This window comes from Canis lupus, chromosome 11, assembly GCF_048164855.1.
Source record: "Canis lupus baileyi chromosome 11, mCanLup2.hap1, whole genome shotgun sequence".
Lineage (NCBI taxonomy): Eukaryota > Metazoa > Chordata > Mammalia > Carnivora > Canidae > Canis > Canis lupus.
The window spans coordinates 22,238,378-22,262,837 of NC_132848.1; the positions used below are offsets into that span (position 1 = coordinate 22,238,378).

The 24,460-nt window shown below is 60.2% G+C and overlaps 1 protein-coding gene across 4 annotated transcripts in view; it reads right to left on the reverse strand.

Moving 5' to 3' along the window:
* GRAMD4 (GRAM domain containing 4) overlaps positions 1 to 24,460 on the reverse strand; it is a 73,678-nt gene that overhangs the window by 11,109 nt on the left and 38,109 nt on the right. For 3 of the 4 annotated variants that reach the window (XR_012039063.1, XM_072843505.1, XM_072843507.1), the window contains exons 3-8: positions 23,341 to 23,461; positions 6,221 to 6,341; positions 3,310 to 3,371; positions 1,581 to 1,713; positions 1,442 to 1,467; positions 856 to 947 (exon numbers count right to left, since the gene is read on the reverse strand). Coding sequence is in view for 3 of the 4 variants with exons in the window: in XM_072843505.1 (XP_072699606.1) it covers positions 856 to 947; positions 1,442 to 1,467; positions 1,581 to 1,713; positions 3,310 to 3,371; positions 6,221 to 6,341; positions 23,341 to 23,461 (555 nt within the window). In the remaining variant the exon portion in view is untranslated. Of the gene's footprint in view, positions 1 to 855; positions 948 to 1,441; positions 1,468 to 1,580; positions 1,714 to 3,309; positions 3,372 to 6,220; positions 6,342 to 6,611; positions 6,781 to 23,340; positions 23,462 to 24,460 lie in introns of those variants that run through there. The other variant, XM_072843506.1, reaches the window with a different exon arrangement.

Below are 24,460 nucleotides of genomic sequence, written 5' to 3' on the forward strand. Positions count from 1 at the left end.
GCAGACACTCAGGAGGGGCAGAGCATGGAACGCCATGGGGTTTGGGCAGAGGCCTGGAAGGTGGGTCTGAATGGCAGGCGCTCTCCTGGTGAGGACAGGCAGGACCAAGGCCCCAGAGGTCACAGGGGGCCAAAGGCTCATGAAGGGTGAAAGCGAGCTAGGGCCCTGCCACAGGATCATGTGTTCTGTAAGTGTGCAAGATGCCCATCTCCCCTGGGGCTGGCACCAGGTGGTCTCAGAGCCCTCCAGAATGCAGAGGTAGGGACTCGGGGAGCTATGGCTGCACCATCTGGCCTCGGGGCCTGGTAGCCAGGTGGGTGGCCTGTGTCCTCCTCCCAGTGATGAGGGGGTCTCCTCGAGTGGGGCCGGGGACGGCTGCCACAGGACAATGCAGGCACAGCGGCCGGTCCATCTTCCCTAAACCACACCCCCCGGCCAGACCCGTGCTCTCCTGCCCTTCCCCAGGCCTGGGGGTTCGCAGAGGCCCAGCTTGGCCCCCCAAGCACTGGTGTTTGCCAGGAGCCTCCCCCAGGTACCCAGTGGGAGGAGCCTGGGGCCCCCTAGGCAGACAAGCCACCCCACCATCCTCTTCCCTGACTCGTCCAGAAAGGCAGATGGAAGTGCCGATAGAGGCCTGCGCCTGAGAACGCTGTGGGACATCTGTGCACACACGGGCCGGCCCCGGGCACCCCTGACGCCCTCGCCTGATCCTTGCAGCGACCCCATGGCTGGGCAGCAACACGGCACCCACTTTACAGAGGGAGCCACGGACATGTGTCCCTAGGGAAGCTTCAGGGGTGCCGGCCGGCTGCCTGGAGGTTAGCAGAACATGCCCACCACGCCAGGGGCACTCACGGTGAAGGCGATGGCAGACGTGTAGACGGAGTACCAGTCGGATAAGGCAGAGAGGTTCTTCACGAAGCTGGTGACGGGCTTGGCGCCGCGCTCTGGGGACAGAACAGACCGGGTGAGGCCAGCGCTCGGGCACACCCGGGAGGGCAGGTGGGCAGCTGTGTGGGGAGGGAGCCCCAGAGGACTCAGGGGCCTCTGCTGGCGCTCCTCGGCTGCTGCGGTGCTGCATGCCGTCCACTGTCCCCAGGGGACACATCAGCTGTCCACTCCCGTCCCCTCGGCCCGTGCCAGGCGGGAGAAAGGGGCAGCTGAGGGTGGCATCGCCTCGGCGCTGGCAAGCATCTGGGGAGCCACCACTTTTCAGGGGGGGTTCTAGGCCTGGAGGGAAACTGCGCCCCCCCGCTTGGGGCCGGGTGGGCAGAGCTGGCCCCAACCCGACCTGGACCAGGTGGACAGGGTGGGGCCCAGACACGCCTCCCACGCAGCCTCCTCCCTCGGGCACTCCCGGGGAACGTCCTTCTGAGCACTCCTGCCCCCCAGCCACACACAGGTGCTCACAGACGGTGTCACAGACGCGCCAGGTACTCACTTAGTCGTCTCATGTTTTCCGTCAACCTAAGAGAGGAGGAGAGGTGAGGGCCAGGACCTGGGTGCCCGCGTCCCCGACACCCCCACCGCAGAGCCCCGCTGCCCCCCAGGCCAGCCCCCACCTCCGTGAGGACCCCCACCTCCGGGCGCTGAGGGGCTCCTCGGTCTCCACGGTGCTCTCCTCGGGCTGGAACCGGAAGTCCTCCACGTACTCCCCAAACTTCTCGTAGAACCACTTCTGGACACGGGGGCACAGCCCCTGGCCGCGCCGATCTGCGGGGACGGGTCCCGGTGAGGGCGGGGGGGCGGTGCGAGGAACCCCCACGGAGGGGCGTGAACACTCGCGAGGGCGTGCTGACTGAGCCCGGCCCGCTTTCCCAGCCACACGGGGCCCCGCTGTCACACCAGCCGAGCTGTGTCCTGGTGGGGGCCCCAGGGAAGGAGGCGGCCTCGGCTCACGGGCCCAAGACCGTCCCCGAGGGACCCACGTCACAGCCTCAGCAAACCCGGAGGAAACCGCAGGCGAACACTCCACAGGGAAGAGAGTCGCCCGCAGGGGGCGCTGTCCCCGCACCGTAGGGAGGGCCAGGCGGGCGCCCCAGGGCTCTGAGGGTCGGGGTTTGGGGTCCAGGGCCGCAGGCCTGGAGAAGTGGAGCTTGCGGGGCGGGGGCTGCTCACCCTACCTGGACACCCGCAGCACACGCCGGGTAGCGGGCAAACAGCCACCGTGACGCTGCGTGGCAGCGGAGGGCATGCGACATGTACCCTCCCGCCCGCGCTCCCGTGAAACCACACTACGGGTGCTGGAATGCGACATCTACTCCCTTTCCATTTTTTCCAACCATTTAAAAATGTAAAAATATTTTTAAAAACGTGAAGTCAGACGGAGGGCTGTGGTTGGCCGCCCCCCACGTCTAGGCCGGGCCCGCTGCCTGACCAGACACCTTCAGGCCAGGACCCCCTCCGCCACCGGCCGCCCCCGCTGCATACCCATCCCCGCCTCCCACCGCCCCTGTGACCACTGCCCCAGAGGGCCCTGGGCCTGGGGACCCGGAGAGTTGGGGTCTTCCCGCCCTCCACTTCCCTGACGCTCGCCAAGGGCACAGCAGCCAATCCTGTACCTGGACTGGCCTGCCAGCCTGTCCCGCACCAGAGTCCCCAGGAAGGGGCCCTCTTCCCCTCTGGAAGGCAGGACGCGTGCCCCAGGCAGAGGCTTCCCCCTGGGGGTCCCCGTTTCCTCAGGTGTGCACGCGACAGGCTTAACCCTGAGGCCCTTCCGGCGTGACTGTGAAGTCCCGGTGCAGACAGGGTGCCCACCAGTGGTCAGCCTGCGGGAATGGGCCCTAGGTTGGGAGATGGGAGGGCCAGGCCCAGCACGGGTTGGACCCCTAGGGAGATGGGCAGAAAATCCAGTTTCCTCCCAGGGCAGCTTTAGGAAGTACAAAGGCTGGGGTAGGATGCAGAACACGGCCCAGGGCGGGGAGAAAATGTGCAGAGAACGGGGCTGTGGGTCCTGACCTAGGAGGGCCTGGGCACACCTGACTACGGTGACCCCACTGCCCACTCATCCCTTGTCAGGACCACCGGGCTCTGGACCCGGGCCCCCAGGTCAGTGGCCAAGAAGCCAGTGGGACGACAATGACGACACTTCTCTATCAGGATGGGCGGGAACAGGTGCCGGGTGGTATTTTTACAGGAAAATAAAATCACGTCTTGTCGAACGACCTGTGTTTGCTACCACAGCTCGCCAACTCACAACTGGAGAGACCCAGGCCGGTCCGGGGGGAGCCGACGCCAGAGTGAGCAGGCCAGGCCGGCAGAGGAGCACCTGCTCCCCAGCACCCGTCCCGGCCGCCCCTGGGGGCTTACCTGCTCCGTTATTGACCTGGGCCTGCCCCTTCGGAGGCTGCTGAGCTGTCTGCTCCTCGGTCCTTAGAGGGGAGAAGAAGCAGGAGTCCTGTTAGTCCACAACACCGTGTGCATCGGGGCTGCGGGAAGCACAAGCACTCACGGGAGCTGGCTGCACGGAAGCGAGGTCTAGCCAGCGGGGTCCCCTGGGAGCCCCTGCTCCACGCAGGCTGTGGCGCCGTCCAGGCCACGACGCCCAAAGCACGATGGGCACACGCTTCAAAGCTCTTTTTAACAACCAAATAAAAGATGTCTCATGAATCTACGACTCTTTCCTCTATTAACACATGTGCTTCTCAACTGTTAAGTTCACAATAAACAGCCCTCATGGCAATTAACTCGCCTGCTGCTAAAAGGACATTTGCCAGCAAGCACCACGCGAGGCCACAGGCTAGGTGACCCCTGCGCTGGCCAGCTGGGCCCAGGTCCCCGCTCAGCCCGTGCCAGCCACCTGCCTGGCTTCCCGCCCCTGCGGCCCCGCCACAGCGGTCAACCCGCTTCACAGGGTTCTCCTAGAGTTTCTGTCCACCTGCCAGATCCTGACTATTGATCTGACTTCCAGCTCCAGAGCCTGATGCAGCTGGCCCAGCCCCCAGGCCCTCTGCCCCCATGCCTCAGGGGGCGCTTAGGCCAGGCCGCACCCTCTCTCGTGCCACAGCCGATGCCCCGGCCTCGTTCTGTGCTGGCCCCAGGGCCACTGATGCACCACTAACTGCTCCTGGGGCTCTTGGTCCAGCAGGGACCCCAGGATGTGGGAAAAGTGGCCCCTGGCAAGCCTCTGCAGGGTCTGGGGGGCACAGAGAGGGCTCTTCCGGGACAGAGAGCAGAGCTGGGAGCCTCCGGCCTGAGCCTGCCCTTGGCTTCGGGGGATGGGGGGGTGGTTTCTGCCCTGCTCACATGGTGGGATTTCACGCCACACTCCCACGAACCGACCTGTTCTGCGGGCTTGAACCCCAGGACTGTCATCTATAGCGGGAGGCAGGATGACAAGCTGGATGGGAGACAAGCAGGGTGAGCCAGGCCTGCAGCCTCACGGAGCAATGATGGGGAAGACACAGGACAGAGGCGGAGTCCCCAGGACAGAAGCCAGGTCACGGAGGAGGGGGCCTGGCCTCCACGACCGCCCCTCCCTGTGGCCAGGTCGCTCGAACAACTGTCCATGCCCAGAGCTACCAGTGATAAACGGGGGTTTACTGGGAACAGGAGAGGAGCCCAGGGCATGTGGGAGATGCCAGGACCTGGCCCAGTGCCTAACCTTCCCAGGCGTGCATCATGGCCTCCACACCAGGATGTCTCTGCCCAGCCCAGAGGTTCTGGAAGACGCAGCTCACCTGAGAAGCACTGACACAGGCCCCCACCCAAGCCTGGGCCCAGGTGAAAGACACAGGTAGATCTGGGGTCTGGGTGACCGGTGGGGACTTTCTGGACTCCCATGCTTGTTACTCCAAGGGGATGGAGACACAGGGACAGGTGCCCCGGGGGAAGGGGGGGATGGAGACACAAGGACACAGGAGCAGGTGCCCGGGGGACAGAACTGTCCCCCCTCACATCACCCCAAATACAGACCCATCCTGGTCTGTGCGCTGGATGGACGAGACAGACTGACGAGAAGGAAAGACAGTGAGCCAGGACACCCCAGCCCACGACATTCAGGGTACACAGTCCCACCTGCCACTCCACAGAAGGTGGGAAGGGAGCAGAGTGGCCTCCGGGAAACACAGATGCCATGTGACCTCACTGACTCCGAAGAAAGGCACCTGGGTTTCTAACAACCGTGAACCCTTACGACCTACGCTAATGTCCGATAACCAACCAGATAAGCCCGGAGTGGACGGGCCTGAATTGCCTTTGTAAAGCCCTGTTCCCTGACCTCCAACCACCCTGGGTCTCTTGGCATCATCTGAGTCGGTCCCCGGCTGTACCCCTTTCCATAATGAAACGTTCACGGATTCCCACGTGAGAAGGTTCGACATCAGGTAAAGTGCAGGTCGAGGCCCACGTGCCAACGTCTAGGAAGGGGCGCCGGCCTCATAGCCAGGGCAGGATGGCAGAGGAGGGCCCGTCACTCCCCTCACAAGCCTGAGGCCCCCATCGGGAGTCCCAGGGACCCCACAACAGCCACACTGCCCTGCAGGGACAGGCAAGGCCTTACAAAGCACACGGCAGTTGTTGGAAACGCCTACAGAGCCCGAAACAAAAGACCCTTCCTCCAAAGAGAACCAGATGCCACCAACTCCTGGGAGCTGACAACCAGCGGAGAAGAGCGGACAGGAAGCCAGCATCTGGCTGTGCAACAGGAGGAGGCTTTTCCTTTCCACCAACTGAACCCCATGCAGCGAGGCACCCAGAGTGCAGGTGTCGTCAGAGCCAGAGCCAGACACGACAGTAACAATGCACTCGTCCGCCCCGGGAGAAAGCAGCGTTGGCTGGGATGTCCCAGCAGCGGCCTCGTCGGCCAGGCCACCAGCTTGCAGGCCGTGTGGACAGACAGGGAGCCTCTTGGGGTTCTGTCAGGACAGGGGGACACAGCTCTCAGAGCCTACAAACACCCTTCTGGAAGGACCCGCTTCTCGCTGGCAGCACCGTGAGGCAGCGGCCCAGCTCCTGTGGGCAGAGGCGTGGGGTGCGAGAGGCAGCCATGCACCGGGGACGGCTCCATCCCACAGCAGAGCGCCTCCAGAAGCTGGGGGCGCCTGTCACCCTCCGGGATGGCGGGGCCCTGCCAAGATGACGGGGACCATCTGTGGCGGGCAAACCCGGAGGTGACTGCATGCAGTGGGATGGCGCGGGAAGGGGCACCAGGACCCCGTGGGGGGCTCCGGGGCAAGAGAGTGTCTGAACGGGCAGTGGGGGGTCCAGGCCCCCGGCTCACCTGGCCTTCAGCACCTCCTGGACCTTCTGCTCCAGCTCTATCCGCCGCTGCCGCTCCCGGTCCAGTTCCTGCCGAAGCATCTCTGAGTTGGTTTCTTCTCTCAGCTTCCGGAGCTCCTCCTCTGTGGGGGAGAGAACTGCCAGGTGAGCGGCCCTCCGGTCCACTCTGCCCCTGCGGCAGCCGCGGTGCTGACGGAAGGCGTGGGTTCCAGCGCACTCGGACAGAGGGCCCCATCTGCGCCGGCCAGGCCATGGCAGCTTGCCCGCCCCTCTCGTGGGGGGAAGCCCTGCAGGGGCGACCGGTCACCGGGGCTCCTCTGACACGGTGGGGGCCAGAGCGGAGGTGAAGCAATGGGAGGAGTTCTTTGCTAAACAAAACAGGTGCAAATCACCTCGCCAAGTCGCCACCACCACCAGAATGCCCCAGAGGAAGGGATCCTGGTAGCCCTTGGTCACCCCACGGACATGGCCTGGACACACGCACATGCCCTGGCTGTGGTCTGGAGGCTGCCGCCACGGAGCAGAACTCCTGCCGGGGGCAGACCATCCGGGCACCACTGACCCAGAACAGCAACAGTGGGAGGACCAGCAGGGCGCTCCTGCAGTCCCGGCGGGACCAGATGGGATGAAGAGTAAGGTGGCAAGATTCCTGGGGGAAGAGCCTGTGGCAGGAGGGCCCATGAGCTGAGGGAGGAGTCAGTGGGTGGGGCGCGCAGAGCCAGACGCAGGACCTAATTCCAGGAGCAGTGCAAACCCACGGCCACGTATTTGTGGTTTTAACTGTAGCGTGTGATAAACCGAGTGATGGTCCCCAAAGAGGTCCCAGCCTAACTCCCGGGACCTGGGACCATGTGCCCTCCGTGGACAAAGCAACCCTGGAGATGTGAGCAAGTTAAGGACCTGGAGGGGCAGGGAGTATCCCGGCCCTGCATCATCACCATTAGGTAAACTCCTAAGGGGAGGCAGGGGTCAGAGGTCGGAGGGAGGAGACTGGCAGGTGCAGGGATGCGGCCTCCAGGGTAGTCGATGCAGCCCAGGATCACGGGTGGCTTCTCGGCTTCTTGAAGCCAGACAAGTCAAGGAAACAGACCCCGCCCTAGAGCCTCAGGGGGGTGGACAAAGCCCTGCCAACACGTGCCCCTCACTGTGTTGGGGCTTCTGGCCTCCAGAACTGTAAGAGAATAAACACGCTATTTTAAGCCACTCGGTCTGTGGAAATCTGGTGCAGCGGCAAGAGGGAACTCCCACAGATGCAGCCCACACGGGGCTCACATCTTAAGTGGGCGCCTCATGGCATTTGCACACGCTGGACACGCGGATCTGGAGACAGCCCACTTCAGACCCCACAGGCTCCCCGGGCCTTCCATTGCCTCCATCCTGCGCCATCCCCCGGGGGTGACCCCCTGCGAGCATCTACACAGACGCGGCCTCCTGCTTCTGAGACTGTGTGTGATGGAGAGGGGTGTATCTCAGCTCGTGCGGCCAGGACGAAATACCACAGCCTGGGGGGCGTGAACAACAGCCGTTCCGGAGGCTGGGAGTCCGGGGTCAGGGTGCCTCCCAAGCCTGGCGACAGCCGCTGTGGGATGGCCTCATGCGGCAGAGAGGGCTCGGGCGTCTCCTCTTCTCTCAAGGACACTAACCCCATCCTGGGAGCCCCATCTCCTGACCCGCCGACACCGGGGGAGAGGCCTTCAACGCACACATTTGGGGGGATCAGACAGCAGGGCGTGAGCTCAGGTGGGCTGGCCCCAGCCAGGCTCTCGGTGGGACACCTGCTGACAGGTGGCTGCCCACCCAGCTTCAGCCTTCCTTGGGTGTGAGCACGCGGCTCGGCCAGGCCTCCGGCTCACCCTGCAGCCCGTCCGCACTGCAGAGTCCACGCGCGCACACTACGTCGCGGAGCTTTTATGTGGCCCGCGCACAGCTCCAGGCTCTGACCGAGCAGCTGACCTGGAGGGAGCACCAACCACCAGGGCCCTGCCTTCTGCGCTGCTCCTGGGAAGCAAACCCTGGCCTGTGGGCACAGGACCCCAGCTGGCCTCGCAGGCAAGTCCTTCACTGCCCTGCAGCGTGACCTCCCAACTCAGTCACCCCACAAACATTTGGGCAATGACAACTGGCTTCAGACAACTTTTTCAATTCTCAAGGACTATGCCGAGTCCTGTGCAAACCCTATTACCGAACACTTGTATCACAATAAAATGCAACTGTGTCCATCTGGACATCCTAGGCCATGTCCCTCGGGCCCAAGGCTCCTGCAGATGGAGACCCAAGTCACACGGGGAATGGCTCTGCCTTGTTTCTAAACCAGGCACGCAGCAGACACCGCTCTCGCCACAGCCCCACGAAGTCATGGAGCTCATGCCCCTCCCACACTGCCTGGATGTCAGCCCTGACTTCTCAGGGTTCTCATCCTGGAGGGGTCACCACCCCCTGGGAACAGATGACCATGAAAGCGTGATGGACAGAGAAACTGCTACCTCGCTGGGCTGGGCTCGGCCCCCGCGTCCCAGTAGGACACGGGTACCCAGTGAGACACACCGACCGCTCTGCAGGGAGAGGCAGGTGCTGCGGGGATGGGCCACAGCAGCCCCCGACACGTGCCGTGGCCCAGCCACGAGCCCCCATGGAGAATATACCCTGCACAGACGCCTCTCCAGGCTGGCCGGGCTGCCGAGGGCCAACACTGTGGATCAGCCTCCTCCACAGCAGCTGCTGGAAGCTGGTGATCCCATTTCCCCTCTTTAGCAGACAGTTAGAGTCACCAAACAAATCTGCTGAGGCTGGGGCCCGCTGGGGCCTGGGCAGGACCGAAGCAGAGCGATCAGGAGCCCAGGTGGCCGCGGTCTCCTGGGTAGAGGTGCCGCACAGCCTCGGGCACCAGGACACTTGTGATGAAGAAGCAACCCAAACAAAGGCCGGCCCTCTCGGGGACACAGACAGTAAGGACAGCCGACCTGGATGGAAGCCCTGCTGGTGGAACCTTCTCTCAGCCGGGGAGTGGCGGGAGGGGGTCAGGGAGGTGCTTGGGGCGGCCGGCAGCTTCCTTTCTGGTCCTGGCTGCCTCCTCAGACCTGAACCCCCTAAATTCAGGCCAAGGTCAGTGTGACAGCCGGAGGCCCCAGACGCAGACGGGCTCACAGCACGAGTGTGCGTGAGCAGCAGGGCAGCCCCTCCCGATGGCACACAGGGGGTGGGGGGTTGCGAGGCCCAAGGTCAGAAGACCCTCCTGCCCCGAGAGCCCGTGTGTTCGGCCGTGGCCACACCTCCTGCCTGGGGAGCCCGTGGCTCGCTGGATTTCTGGATTTCGCCTCCACCAGTGAGAAGCACTCAGGTTTGTGGCTTGCCAGGGCCCACTGGCCCAGTAAATACCGGCGCGCTCGGGGCTATCCCGTGTGTCCACCCTGCCAGGGTCCACCCCACTGCAGGCGCCTGCACCCCAGCATCCTCCCATACACTGTCCGCCCCCGGGCCTCTCCCACCGCGACTCTCTGGGAGAAGGTCCTCCCCAACACGGGGGCCTGGAGGACACGCCAAGGCCGTTGGGGAGCTGTCCCCCAGCTCCCACAGCCACGGTTTCCCCCCGAGATCCCCTCCATCCTGGGGCAAAGACCTAGGCCTCGTGACCCCCCCTTTGGGGCACAGAACACGGTTCCTAAAGGGGTCGTGCGAAGGGAGCTCTGAGAGGAGGGGTGGCCTCTGCCGGGCCAGGCGGCAAGGGCAGGGCGGCCAGGGAGCCAGGTGACAGGAGGGCAGGGTCCCTGCCGGTGAGCTGCGTGCCCCCACGTCCCTCGTGGTACCAGCCAGGCCAGGCTATGGCCCAGGGGACCCGTGCCACTACCACACCCGGGACTTCCTGCCAGGACCCCCAATCCCAGGCATTCTGCTGGTCTCCGCTCCCACCCTGGTCCCTAACTGGCCCCCTTACCCCCTCCAATCTGGCTCTAACCGCAGTCAGGGGTTCCCCTGAGAGCCTAAGTCAGAATGAGTCAGGACCTGCTGCTGTCTTGCCTAAAAGTTGGCAGGGCCTTGTGATAAGATCCAAGCACCCTGCAAGTGCCCCCACTGCACCTCACCGGCTGCCTCTCTCCCTGCGCTTCCCTCATCCTTGCTCTTTGGGTTCAAGCCACCAGGACCTCCTTCTAGGTCTTCAGATGCTCAGTCTGCCCCTGCCCCAGGACCTTTGCACGTGCTGGTGCCCCCTCCCCGCCTCTCAGTCCCAAAGTCGCCGTTTCCCCGAGTAACCTCCCTGACACTCCCCACAAACTGAACATGGCCCCTCATCACATTTGCTCATGGATCTCGCTCTATCATGGGTCCTCCTCGGGGTGCTAGACGGGGATTCCTAGAGGTGACACAGGTCCACAGGGACAGGCTCAGCAAACACGACTGCTGTCGACGCCATGTCTAAGTCTATGTCCACCTGCAGGAGCCCCCAACTCGGGCCCACAGCCCCAGCTGTCTCGCTGTCGGTGACAGCCCAGGGCCCGGCCGGGCTTCAGGAGAGCCGGTGAAGACAGGTGACCCGACAGCAGGTGAGGGAGGACGCCGTGGCGGGTTCTCACATGACACACCGGCAGCGAGAGCACAAGGCCTGGCCCCGGGGGCAGCGAGGACACCCCGGCATCGAGAGGACGTCCACGCCCTGTACGGCGGGCATGCCAGCCCCACGTTCCGGGCCTTGGCCCCTCACCCCCTCACCCCCTCGCCCTCTCACCCCCTCACCCCCTTGCCCTCTCACCCCCTCACTCCCTCGCTTCCTCACCCTCTCACCCCCTCGCCCTCTCACCTCCTTACCCCCTCACTCCCTCACCCCCTCATCCCCAGACCTGGGCCATGAAGTGCCCCCACTGGCCAGGGCGGCCTCTCGCAGCCCCGCAGACGTGCTGGGCCACTTCCTGGCGAGGAGGCGAGGGGATGCGCACCTCTTCCGGGGCCTCTTTTGCTGGTGGCACAACCACAGCTCGATGAATGGAACCACCCAGCACGTTGGGGCTATTTCCCTCCCGTAAGCTCGGGCTCCCGCGCCTCTCCCCCCCCCCCCGCCCCCCCCCCCCCCCCCCGCGCCTGGAACGGAGCCTGGAGCCGTGATCCCACCAGCAGCGGGTGTGCCGCCCACTCCCCTCCCGGTGACATACGGAGGTCACTCACGGTGGCACAGCACTGGCCTAGGCAACACAAAGGCCATCGATCCTCCTCTCCACCCTCCACCCCCCTGAGACAGAACCAGGAGGGCCGATTTCCTGCTGAACGGAAACTGCTGAGCTAGTCATTCAAAAGGTGGCACTTCCTGCCCAACGTCCCACGGGGACGGGGACGGGGATGGGACAGGGACAGGACAAGGACAGGGACAGGGATGGAGACAGGGAAAGGGATGGAGATGGGGACAGGGATGAGGATGGAGACAGAGACAGGGATGGAGATGGGGACAGGGACAGGACAGGGACAGAGATGGGACAGGGATGGGATAGGAATGGGACAGAGATGGGATGGGGACAGGACAGAGACAGGGATGGGGCAGGACAGGGATGGGACATAGATGGGGACAGGATGGGGGTGGGACAGGGAGCTGCACGGCCTGAGGCAGCCGCCTTTGACCTAGGAGGCTCCCCTCAGCCACTCCTGCTCCGATGCTCTGACCCCAGAGCCGGGCGGTCGTCAGCCATCGCCCTGCGGAGCCTGGGCCCTGGGCCTGGACACTCGCAGCCAGCGTGTGGGGCCCCCGGTCTCACAGCAGGACCTCCTGGGCCCCTGAGCATGTGCTGACCTGGCATGGGCGGCCGGGGGCAGACAGGGCCTGTGGGAGGCAGGGAGGGCAGAACGGCCGCCCGGGGAGAGCCTGAGCCCCTGAACCTTCTAGGACCCGAGGGTGTAGCAAGAGAGCAGTCAGCACCGTGGTTCATCTGTTCCCTCCCTGAGGTTCCCCACGTGAGCCACGAGGTCACTTCCATGTGAGCAAAGCGAGGCCGCCAGGTGGGTGCCCCAGAGGGAAACCAGGGCGGCTCCCCAGGCACGCCGCCTGTCGCCACCCACGTCCCACCAGAGCAGCTAGCTGGGCTGCAGGCTGGGCGGCAGGGAGGGGGCAGGGGTGCCGTGAGCCCAGAGGGAGCCTTGGGCCCACAGGGTGTCCACGGTCTGTATGAACTTTTCTTTTCTTTTCTTTTTTTAAGATTTTATCTATTAATTTCATGTGTTTTTTAAAGAGTTTAATTATTCGAATGAGAAAAAGAGACAGAGAGCATGATGAGGGAGGGGCAGAAGGAGATGCAGACTCTCTGCTGAGCAGGGAGCCGGATGCAGGACTCGATCTGGGGACCCTGAGATCATGACCTGAGCCAACAGCAGACACTTCACCAACTGAGCTCCCTGGGCGCCCCTGCTTATTCATTTTATTTTATATAACTTATTTTTTAAAAGGTTTTTAACTTATTAATGAGAGACAGAGAGAGAGGCAGCGACACAGGCAGAGGGAGAAGCAGGCTCCATGCAGGGAGCCCGATGCGGGACTCAATCCTGGGTCTCCAGGATCACACCCCGGCTGAAGGCAGGTGCTAAACTGCTGAGCCACCTGGGCTGCCTGTTTATTCATTTTAGAGAGAGAGAAAGAAAGGGAACACAGGCGTGTGTTGGGAAGAAGGGGCAGAGGGGGAGAAAGTGGGGCAAGCAGTCCCCATGCCACTGGGTATGGAGCCGGACTCGGGGCTCCATCCCAGGACCCTGAGATCATGACCAGGGCTGTAATCAAGAGTCGGATGCTCAACCACTTAACTGACTGAGACCCCAGGTGCCCTCATGTTGAGTTTCTAATAAGGCTTGGTTTCCTTGTCCAAAATGCCCAGGTTCCCAACAAGCCAGCTCCCACTCACGGATGAACTTTCCAGAACCCTGACAAGGAAAAGATGGTCTGGTCATGCTTGCAGCCCGCGTCCACACAGAGGCGGCTGGCCGCTGCTTTCAAAGGGACGAGGCAAACGGGCTACAGACACGGGGCCCCGCAAGGAGGGAGACAGCAGCACGCTGTGGCAAAGCGTTTTGTGCAGTCCTCGCCCACGTGGTCTCAGCCCCAGTCTGAGAGCAGGCCAGGGGCAGGGCCAGCCCGCGGACCTGTGACTCCGGGCGCCTCCTCCCCACAGCCCACCACCACCCTGTCTCGGAGGGAGAAACACAGGACACCCTGGCTCGTGCCCACCGTGCAGCCAGACAGCATGGGCCCCAGCCCAACCCAGCACCCCAGCCTCCAGGGAAGTCACCAGGAGGAAGGAACCAGCTTCCAGGCTATTTTTAAATCTGTAAAAGTAGAGCTCTCAAGCAGGAGTCCTCTTGGCACATAATTCAACAGGCCCAGCCACAGCCAAAAATAAAAATCAAGTGACAATCCTTAAATAAAACTCCTTCCCACCGGCCGGGCCTGCAAACACAGAGACCACTGGAAAAGCTAAGCTGTTCCTGCCACCTGGCCAGGTAGGCAGCCCGCACACCTGAGGCCCCAGGCTCCGCCCCCTCACCTCCCTCCTCAGCTGCCACCTGCACTGCCCAGCCTGCAGCCTGCCAGCCCAATTCACCCCTCTGCCCATCACTGGGGACCTTTCAGAAGCTAGAACAGTGTGCTCCCCACTGTGACAAGTCAGGTTCTAAGCCAAGGACACACACCTTGACTTTCGATGACCAGCGAAGAATCACCCACTACAACTCCCTCCTCTTCCCTCAGCCTCTCTTTGGAGAAAAACCGTTCATGCTGAGCAATGCCTTGCCTTTATGGTCAAACCTCCTGACTGACGTTGGCTTCGCTCACTGCTGGGCTTCTCACCACTACAAGCCATCAACAGCCATGCCCTCCGGTAATCTGCAAGCAGCACCGCCTCAAACATCTTACCCCATCGGGAAGGGCTGCTGGGACACCGGCCTATCACGGCGTTTTAGGTGTGTCTTAGGAAACCAACCGGGGGTCTGGGTGAACAACTAGTGTGTTAAAATTTTCTCCATGTAAAAGAATAAGAAATAGGATCCGAGCCAGTGTTTTGACCCAGAAGAGCTGTCTCTCCGGAACCGACAGCCCTTTAGTTGGAAATGATGTGCTTCATTGGGCTACCTGCGGTCTGGGCTCTGGGACCCTAGGCCCAGTTCTGAAACAAAGAATGTGTGAGCACCCAGTCCTCCCATCCATGGTCCCTCTCTCTTTCCAACACAGCACTTAAGTGCCAGCAGCTGAGCCCTCCGGGTCCCAGTCCGTCCCCTGAGCAATGGGCTATGTGCTAAGCACCTGCTCCCCACACAGCACTGGGGTGGGGGCAGCCAGGGACTCCACTCCCCAGCAAGGTGAGATGTACCAGGAAGCAAATGAGGCACATACAAAACACGTACTTAAAGACCAAACACCAGACAGGATGGGAGCCAAGGAAAGATGCATCTAGAAGACCAGAGTTCTGGTAGGTACCCAGTGGGATCTTGAAGGATGTACAAAAGCATGTGTAGTAGGGCAGCCCGGGTGGCTCAGCGGCTTGGCGCCACGTTTGGCCCAGGGGCCTGATCCTGGAGACCCAGGATCGAGTCCCATGTCGGGCTCCCTGCATGGAGCCTGCTTCTTTCTCTCCCTCTCATTCTCTCTCTCTGTGTCTCTCATGAATAAATAAATAAAAATCTTAGAAAAAAAAAGGTATAGTAGAAGGAACAGTCCATTTGTGCATCCATCCATCTACTCACCTATCCATGGACCCACTTATCCATCCATCTACCCATCTACCTGCTCACTTACCCATCTATCCATCCATCGGCCCACCCATCCACTCACCCACTCATTGACCCATTCACCCACTGATCCATCCATCCAACCACCCACCCACCTATCCATCCACCCACCCACTCACTGACTCATCTACCCACCCATCCATCTATCCATCCAAACATCCATCTAATCATCCAACCATCCATCCACCCACCCACTGATCTATCCATCTAACCACCTACCTACTCACCCACTCATAGGCCCATCTATCCATCCACCCACCCATCCACTCACCCACTGACCTATCCAGCCACCCACCCACTCACTGACTCATCTATCCATCCATCCATCCATCCATCCACCCACCCACCTACCATTGATCTATCCATCCACCCACCTACCTACTCAACCACTCATAGACCCATCCATCCACTCACCCACCCACCCGCCTACCACTGACTCATCCACCCACAGATAACATCCGCTCAGATATGCACTGAGCACTCACAGCTACCTGACCACAGGCCTAAGCTGTGGGAATCCATAGATAAGGCAGCAGCTATCTTCGCCCCATCACACAAGAACCTAGCTCAGTACAAGAGATGAAATGTGCGTAAGTAAGAGTCCCCCCAAGGGCTGGAAAGTTGGGGCAACCCCACGTCAAGGACAGCCCATCTCTGCCAATTTGGCCTCATCCACACTGAGGAGAGTCCCAGCAGGAGGGGACTACCCCAGTAGGTGGCAGAGGATGGGGAAGCCATGCCACCCCGGCAGGTTCTCTCCGCACTGTACACCCGGGAGGCTCAGCTGTGCCACCTGTAAGTGGGGATCTCATCTTCCACCACTCCCCATGGACCTCAAGCCTGTCATCTTCCAAAGGGCCTGTCAGATGACACTGCCAGACACGGAGCCATCAAAATAACACAACAGTAGGCGAGTTAGAGCTTCCTCCCCAACTTCACCCCTCAGCCCAAGACTCCCACAGCCCTGGGTCCCAGGGAGCAGGCCCAGCCCTGGCAGGACCCGGGGTCTCTCCTCTGAAGCATGAGCCGGGCAGGCGGGATGCTTGGCTGGGCCCCAGGACAACACGGTCCGGGGTGGTGAGCTCCACGAGGGGCCGGGCCCAACATCCATAATGAATAATTAAGGGGCAGAGTCTCACTGGGCAATGGAGGGGACCTGGAAATATGGAATCCTGGCCTGCCCGGTGGGTCAGACAAGTCATTTTTTTCTTAGGGGCCAATTCCATTTCTTCCTAGATGAATCCTACCTGATAAGCACACCCAGTCTCACCTCTGTTAATCAGCTTAACATCACCAAATCAACAGCAGGAGGTAAGTCAAACAAACAAAAAGCCAGACCCCAGACGGGCATCTGCAGGCCCCGATCCACTATCTGACCAGCCCCACACCTAACCCTGCCGCCAGCAGGTCTCACCTCCGCCTCATCTCGTTTGGACACCACCCCGGCCCCCAAGCAGCAGGCAGCGGGCAGCTCCCCAGGCCCTTCTGTTTGTAGATGACTTTGTGGGTGAGAAAACTCTCACTCGAGGCACCCACACTGGCTGCTCAGAAAACTTCCCTTCCCTCCAAGGTCCTTCTGTTGTGTCTAGACACTCAGAGAGCTGCTTCGGGCCACAGCAGTGGACCAGCTCGCCTCCCTGAGCAGCTTCTCTAAGAAAGCCTCTCGCATGGTCACAGAGAGCCACGCTGACCCACCATGTAGTGGAGCAGGAAGGGGAGCCTGCAGGAGCCTAGGGGACCCTCTCCCCGGGGAAGGCCCTGCAAGAGCTACCATGTGCCCATTTGCGTCCTCAGGGAACCCAGACGCATCTGGCACTGGGTAGGTCTCCGTGGCCCAGTGAGGATGGTCCCTACCCCAAGGGCACAAGACCCCAGGGTGTGGCCCCTGGGAGAGCATCCTCCAGCATGGCCAGGGAGGCTTCCACAGGCCTTCCCGTCAACCCAGGAAGGAGAAACAGCTCAGCCCCACAGAACCCGCACACAGGTAGGGGAGCCTCAGGTTCAGCCTGGGTACCAGGAAGCCCCCGGCCCAAGGCCCCACGAGCATTTCCTCCAAGATCCAAATTCCACACCAAGTCACATTCTGGGAGAGCCTGCGCATGCCGTTCCTGCTGCTGGGGAACCTCCTAACCTCCTCTCCCAGGGCCTGCACCCAGCAGCAGCTGGGCGGCTGCACAGAACCCACAGCACACGGCGCCCGGGAGCTCAGAGAGCAGCAGCCACTGAAGCGCGTGTCGGGCCAAAAGAAAATGTATGATGCTTTTAATTCGTTTACGTGCTGCTTTAACGGTTTCGGGCTCCTGCCTCCAGTCACGAGCCAGAACGCACTTCCGTCTCCCGTTCTCTGCCCTATGCCATTCCTCACAGGGACACTCCTACCGTTCAGTATTTCATGACCAACAGAGCTGCCGCACACTTGGGTTATTTCCTCCTCCCCACGAAGGATCATCGGCCGCTTTCGGAGAGAAAGTACCACAGATAGTTAAATGGGATCTTACACTGGCCACTTGGGCGTTCCGCGTGAACGTCCACAGCTGGCTGCCCCCCAGGGGCTCGGTCCCCACCCCACACCAAAGCTCCCCAACGCATCCCTCCTGCAGACGGAGGGGGGCAGGCAGGGTGGCCACGCCAGCACATGGAGGCCAGGTTACCAGCAACCGGAACATCTTGGGGTCTCCAGAGCATCGTGCATCCCAGGTACTGTGATGGAAGAAGCAGTGCAGAAAGACAGGTGCTCCTGGGCCAATTCCAGCCCGACCAGGATTTTCTGCAGTTTACTCCTCCATCCGCTGGGCTCCCACCAGACCCAGGACCTCGTGCCAGATGCTCAGGGTCGGAGAACAGGCCCCATGCACCCAGGGTGCTGTCTGGGGAGAACCACCTGTAACTATGTAACCTCTCTCTCTCTCTCTGGGTCTCTCATGAATAAATAAAATCTTAAAAAAAAAAAAAAAAAACAGCGCCCTATCCACACAGTAGGTATAACACCGAATAGGAAGACGTCTCAGTTCCATTCTGGAGGGACGGCCAGGAGGTAATGTAAGTGTGGAGAAAGTGAGACCGGGACAAGGGTTATCTAAGGGAAGCGAAGAAAACATATACACATTTGCTTCTACAAAACAGTCACTGGAGGGATAAACTGCAAAATCAAAACACACCTGGTGGTCTATAGAGAAATGAAGTAACAAAGTACAAAGGAAGACAAACTCCATTTCTCTGACAGTACCTTGACTTTCAACCATATGAATGATTTTAAACAACTATAAAAATAAGTTTAGTTTTGAAAAGAACCATTTAGTGGCAACTGGGTGGCTCCATCACTTAAGCGTCTGCCTTCGGCTTGGGTCATGATCTCAGGGTCCTAGGATTGAGCCCCATGTGGGACTCCCTGCTCGGCAGAGAGTCTGCTTCTCCCTCTGCCCCTGCTTGTGCTCTCTTTCTCTCACTCAAATTAATAAAGATCTTTAAAGAAATAAAAAGAAGACTTCGCAATACATGTTAGCAGGACAAAATGACATTGTCCATCTCCTGACAGACGCACTGATGCTACAGCTTTGCACCTGTGACACATCTGGCCTGGACCTCACCGCAGGGGGCCATCAGACAAACCCACTCTGAGGGACCTGCACTCTTCAACACCGGGAAACACGAAGCCAGGCCGAGTGACCCCTCGGGGTCACGGAGAAGGAAGACCCAGGACAGCTGCGTGTAACGCGTGAGCAGAGACCTTCTGCTGCTAGACGTTACAGGACGTCACTGCAACACATGGCGAAGCTAGAATAAAGTCTCGGGTTAGATAACCGTCTGGCACCCACATTAATTTCCTGATATTGATAACTGGACTGTTAAGTAAGAGAACCCGCTCGCTTCCAGGAAATACACACAACACAGTCAGAGCCCGAGGAACATCGCACCCGCCGCATACGACCACCAAATAGGTCCAGAGGATAAAACATGCAGGCGGATGGAAGGAAGGATGGACAGATGGACATGAGACAGACGGGCAGACAAACATGGTAAAATGCTACTCTTGGAGACACTCTGGCTGAAAAATCCACACGAACTCCTTGTATTCTTTTTGCAACTTTCCCGTGAATCTGAAATCGAGTCCAACTAAAAAGTCAACAGAAAACAAGATTAATCTCTCAAGATCTAAAGGGACAAGAAGCAAATCAACACAACTCCGTATTGAGTTAATGATGGCGACACAAAGAGGCGCTACAAAAACACAAATACCGTGAGGTTCCGCCTACAAGGGCCCCGGAGGAGTAAGATTCTCCACGGAGGGGCCAGGGGCCACCAGGGGCAGGGGGTGGGGCCTGGCGACCTGCGGCTTCACGAGATGGCCACACGGGGGTGATGGCCGCACAGCACTGTGATGGGGTCAATGCCACCGAAGGGCACATGTTGAACCGGTTAGGATGGCAAATTTTAGATCCTACTTTACCATCATTTTTTTTTTTTTTTAAAGAAAAAAAGCCAAAATCCCCCAATCTTCATGTGAATTCAAGTTACCTGAATGAACGCAGGATGCCCCCTGGAAAGGTCTAGAAACACTGACAGTAGTGAGTACCCCAGCATCCTTAGCTTCTGAACACCACTTTTGACCTAAAGGAACAAGATGAAATGTCTAATTCCAGGCCAGGGGACAGGAAATGTTTAAGAGGAGCCTGAGTGTGGGGTGCACCTGGGGAGCTCAGTTGGTTGAGCGTCTGACTCTTGATTACAGCTCAGGTCGTGATCTCAGGGTCCTGGGATCAAGACCCACATGGAGTTCCCTGCTAGGTGGGGCGGGGGTCTGCTTGGGATCCTCCCTCCCCCTGCCCCGCCCTCACCCCACTCTCTCTAAAATAAATAAATCTTTAAAAGAAAAAGAAAAAAAGGAGCCTGGAGCATCTTGTCACACCAGCGAGCAAGGGATTGCTCATGGAGGGTTGGTTTATGTTGAAAGGACGCAGAAGCACATGGGACGAGGCTCCCACGAGGCCCCCACTGCCCCGAGGTGGGTCCATCTGAGCACCAACGGGACAGCAGCCACAGCGACTCGGAACTGTCAACTATGTCTAAGGCCATGATCTCAGGATGACACCACAAGGCCCAACACCCTCACTGGTCACCTGTGGAGGATGCTCTAAGGAGGGAATCGGCTCATTATGTTGGAAACAGGATAATACAAGAAAAAATTCAAGCGTGTATCCTGCCTCTGCGACAGAAACCATCCCTCGGAGTTAGGTTTTCAAAAATAGGTCAGTGAGCAAATGGAGAAAGAATGGAGGGTGGAAAATGATCATTCTCTAACCACCAGGGGAATGACAGATCGAAACCATGTGGCTGGGCACAAAGAGCACCTCAGGGAAGCTGCCACCAAGGAGTCCTCCAGACGGTGCCCTGGGGGACGCAGCCACACTGGCTCAACTGGGGAGTCCACGGGGCTCGCCCCGAGCAAGGTCCAGGGTGGAGGTGCCACCACAGCCGGCCTGATTTCTTCCACAAAGAGCAGGGGAGGCCCAGAACTGGAGCCACAGGAGCCCGAAGAGGCGTGCCAGCCACTCAACGTGGGGCCTCGGGCGCTGTCCCGGGATTGCTAAAGAAATGAGACCATAGGGATCCCTGGGTGGCGCAGCGGTTTGGCGCCTGCCTTTGGCCCAGGGCACGATCCTGGAAACCCGGGATCAAATCCCACGTTGGGCTCCCTGCATAGAGCCTGCTTCTCCCTCTGCCCGTGTCTCTGCCCTCTCTCTCTCTCTCTCTCTGTGTGACTATCATGAATAAATAAATAAAATCTTTAAAAAAAAAAAAAAGAAAAAAAAAAAGAAATGAGACCATAGGGCAGCCTGGGTGGCTCGGTGGTTTAGCGCCGCCTTCGGCCCAGGGCAAGATCCTAGAGACCCGGGACCGAGTCCCATGTCGCGCTCCCTGCATGGAGCCTGCTTCTCCCTCTGTCTGTGTCTCTGCCCCTCTCTCTCTGTTTCTCATGAAAAAATAAATAAAATCTTTCCTTTTTTTTAAAGATTTACTTATTTGTTTATGAAAGACACACAGAGAGAGAGAGAGAGAGAGGGGCAGAGACACAGGCAGAGGGAGAAGCCGGCTCCATGCACTGGGAGCCCAACGCGGGACTCGATCCCGGGACTCCAGGACCACACCCTGGGCCAAAGGCAGGCGCCAGAACACTGAGCCATCCAGGGATCCCCAAAATAAATAAAATACTTTTTAAAAAAATAGACCATAAAGATTTACATAGTTAAAAAAAATGAGACCACTGGGGAAATGTGAGCTTAGGCTGGAGGTCTGATGATGCAAAAGGATAACCTGTTTTCAGTTGTGACATCAAATTCGTGGCTTTCATTTTTAAAATATGACAAGCTGCCGACTCAAAGTACAGATGAAGGACAGGAGGCCGGCTGGGACTGGCTTCCAAAGCCGAGGGGGGTGGGGATGGACATGGCGGTGGAGGGAACCTGCCCACCACCGGCCACCTCTTGCCAGCTCTGAACGTGAGCACGTGAGATGCTGTACCTCCGTATCTGCTCGAAACATTCCACGCTCCAGAATGCCCGTAACTGCCGCCCCATGGGAGGGGGGGTGTCAAAATCGCACCACACACTTCAACGGCAGGAGCCACCAGGACCCGAGACGCTCCTTGGGCAAAGCAGTGAGGACAGGCCATGAGGACGGACTACGGATGCCAGCCATGCCGTGGCAGGGTGGATGCTTCCCTTCAACGCGGATCTGGACGGCCCAGGAGGGCGTCCCCGTGGGGCCTGGCCACCCTGTCCACCCAGCAAGTACCTGCACCCCGCCTGCCCCGCCCCTGCCAGGTAACCCCGCCTACCCTCCCGGGCTGGGGCTCCCCTGTCAAGATGCTCCCGCAGGCCCTTCCCCTTGCACGGACGGCACCTGCCTCGGCTGCCTCATCAGGCCTCATGTACCACCCACACTTGGCAGGGTGATCCACAAAGGCACTTTCATAAGGCCCCACAAGCTGACTCCCCCAGCAGGGTCTGTCCAGCTCTGCTGCTGGGGGCCCCAGTCAGTACTGGTCAGGAACCACGCAACAGCCTGCCCCCCGTGCACGCAGCCTCCCTGCAGGAGCTCAGCACACCCAAGGTCACAGGCACCAAGTCACCAGGACCTAATTAGGCCAGCCCATCACCACCCGTAGCCCCGGGCTGACCCAGCCTGGCCCTGCCTGCCTGAGCCAGCTCGGCCATGACCTTGGACGTGTGGGGACACCGAGTCACTTCACAGCACTGTCCTCAGAACCACTGGTGCCCTAGGCAGGCCACCAAGGCTCCCCACCACAGCTCACACACCCACTGCCATGTGCAGGTGAGGGGCCCCATGTGGCTGCAGAGCTGGGGTTCCCCCGCCTGGAGCACAGACACCCTCAGGGTGTGGACAACAAGAGTGGTGGCTCAGGCAGGGGCACCAAGGGAGCGGTGTCTGTGGGCCAGCAGGAGCGCAGAATGCTTGGTCCTGAGCAGGGGAAGGGGAACAGAAGAGAGGGGACTGGACTGCCTGCAGGCCCTTCCTCCTGGCCTGGCAGCTCTGGGCCAGGCTCTGACCGCGCAGGGCCAGGAGGCCGCTTCTTTCTCCCTGCACCATCCCAGCAGCTCTGCTGTCCCCCTGGGGGCAGTCGTGGAAGCTCCGCGTTGTGCAGCAGGGCCACATGCATGGGCGCCAGGGCCATCTGCTGCTTTACACCTCTTCCTGGCCGGAGGGCTTGCCCTACGCAGGGTCCCTCGTCCTGGCACTGCCGCTCCTGTCTGCGGAGCAGGGGTGCAGAGGGTGGTGAGAGATCAAAGGTGAGACGTCACACAACATCATCCCTGCGAGGAACTGGCAGGTGCTTCCACAGCAGTTTCTACTATTACCACCCAAGAGGCCAGACCCCAGCCGCAGGGAGCGGGTGCTTAAACTACACCAACGGCCCAGACAGCCACGCGGACGGCCACCAGGTCACCCAGCCACCCAGCCACAGAAGCCTTAGGTGTTTCCTCCCTCCTGGATGTGAAACTAAACAGGACACGGTGTGAGAGCCCCGCCACGTTCAGAGCGGACTGCTGCAAATGCAACACACCAGATTCACTAAAGGCATCACACACCCCCGGGGGAGCCATTTATTGCTTCCCTGGGACATCCTCCCTTACCCCCGAGGGAAGACCTCGCAGCTGCAGCTGCGCAGACCAGAGCGCTAGTCTCAGTGGGACGGCAGAGGGAGCATCTGCTAGGGACATCCCCGCGGGGGCCACACCTGTCCCTACCATGAGCGAGCCTGGGGACAGCGGGCACTGGGCTTCAGCAGCCCAAACAGCCCGCAGCACCTCTGCAGGATGGCATCCCTCCCCGTCCTCCCCCAGGGGTACTCACGTAAGAAGTGTTTTTCCAATAAGGCGATTTCCAGGTGACCTTTGATCTCATTTAATCGATCAAACTCTGTCCGGTTAAAGTCCTGGACTCCTGCAGCCATGATGAGGGTCCCTGGTCCAGCCTACAAGAGAAACAGCAAGGGCTCAAGGGAGCCGCCCCAAAGCATCCTGCTTCTCGGAGCAGTGCCCAGGGGACCCCTTATCTGGGCCCCCAGAGCCCCTGGTGGACGAGGAAGGTGTAGTTGTGCAGTAAAGCCCACGTCAGTTCACCTCGGCTTTGCCTCCCGGCGGAATGGACATCTCACACAATGTGGATATCTTTGCAGCCCAGTGAGGTCAGCTTTTAGAAATCATTTTAAAAAATTAAAACCAGAAGCGTGACACTAAGCCTCTCGATAGTCACGCCACTCTCAGGCTGCAGAGGGAAGGAAACCATCCAAACCTGTGCTGGCCGAAGTGCCACCCTCCCGGGAGGAGGGTGAGCCCAGACACAGGACCTGACCCTTCGCACCCCGGGGCTGGAGTAACAGGCCTCCAGGCAGCGGGGAGGTAGGGTACGTCTGCAGACCAGGCTGCGTCAATCTGAAAGAATGGTGGCTCCCCGAGGTGAGCAAACTCCAAACATGGGCCTGTCCTGTTCCATGGAAGGCTAATTAAAACCACTGTCTGACGTCCCACGGGGTGCTGGGCAGGCTCCGGTTACAGTGACCAGTGCCCACTGCGGCTCGCCCAGGGGCCTGGCACAGGCGGCTGCTTGCATCCTGTTGACAGGAGGGGAAGGGGTGCAGTGCAGGCCAGCACGGCCAGGCCAGCACAGGCGCACGTGCTGGACACTCCCACGGTCACCCCGACGCTGAGACGGGCAGCCACGCACATCCCCATGAGACGGGGAAGGGGAATCTGGCTCCCAGTGTTGGTTTCCATGACCCCCTGCAGACTGGGTGAGGGTAGAATGGGAATTAGCCCAGCAGTGTCCAGGACAGACCTGGTGACCCCTCCACTACACGTGTCACCTGCTCTGAGGCCACATCTCAGGAAGGAGGAGTTGACAACGGGAAGCCAGTGAGTTCTGGGAAGACTCTCCGGCCTGTGGCTGCCCTGCCCCTGGACCTGCTGGACTT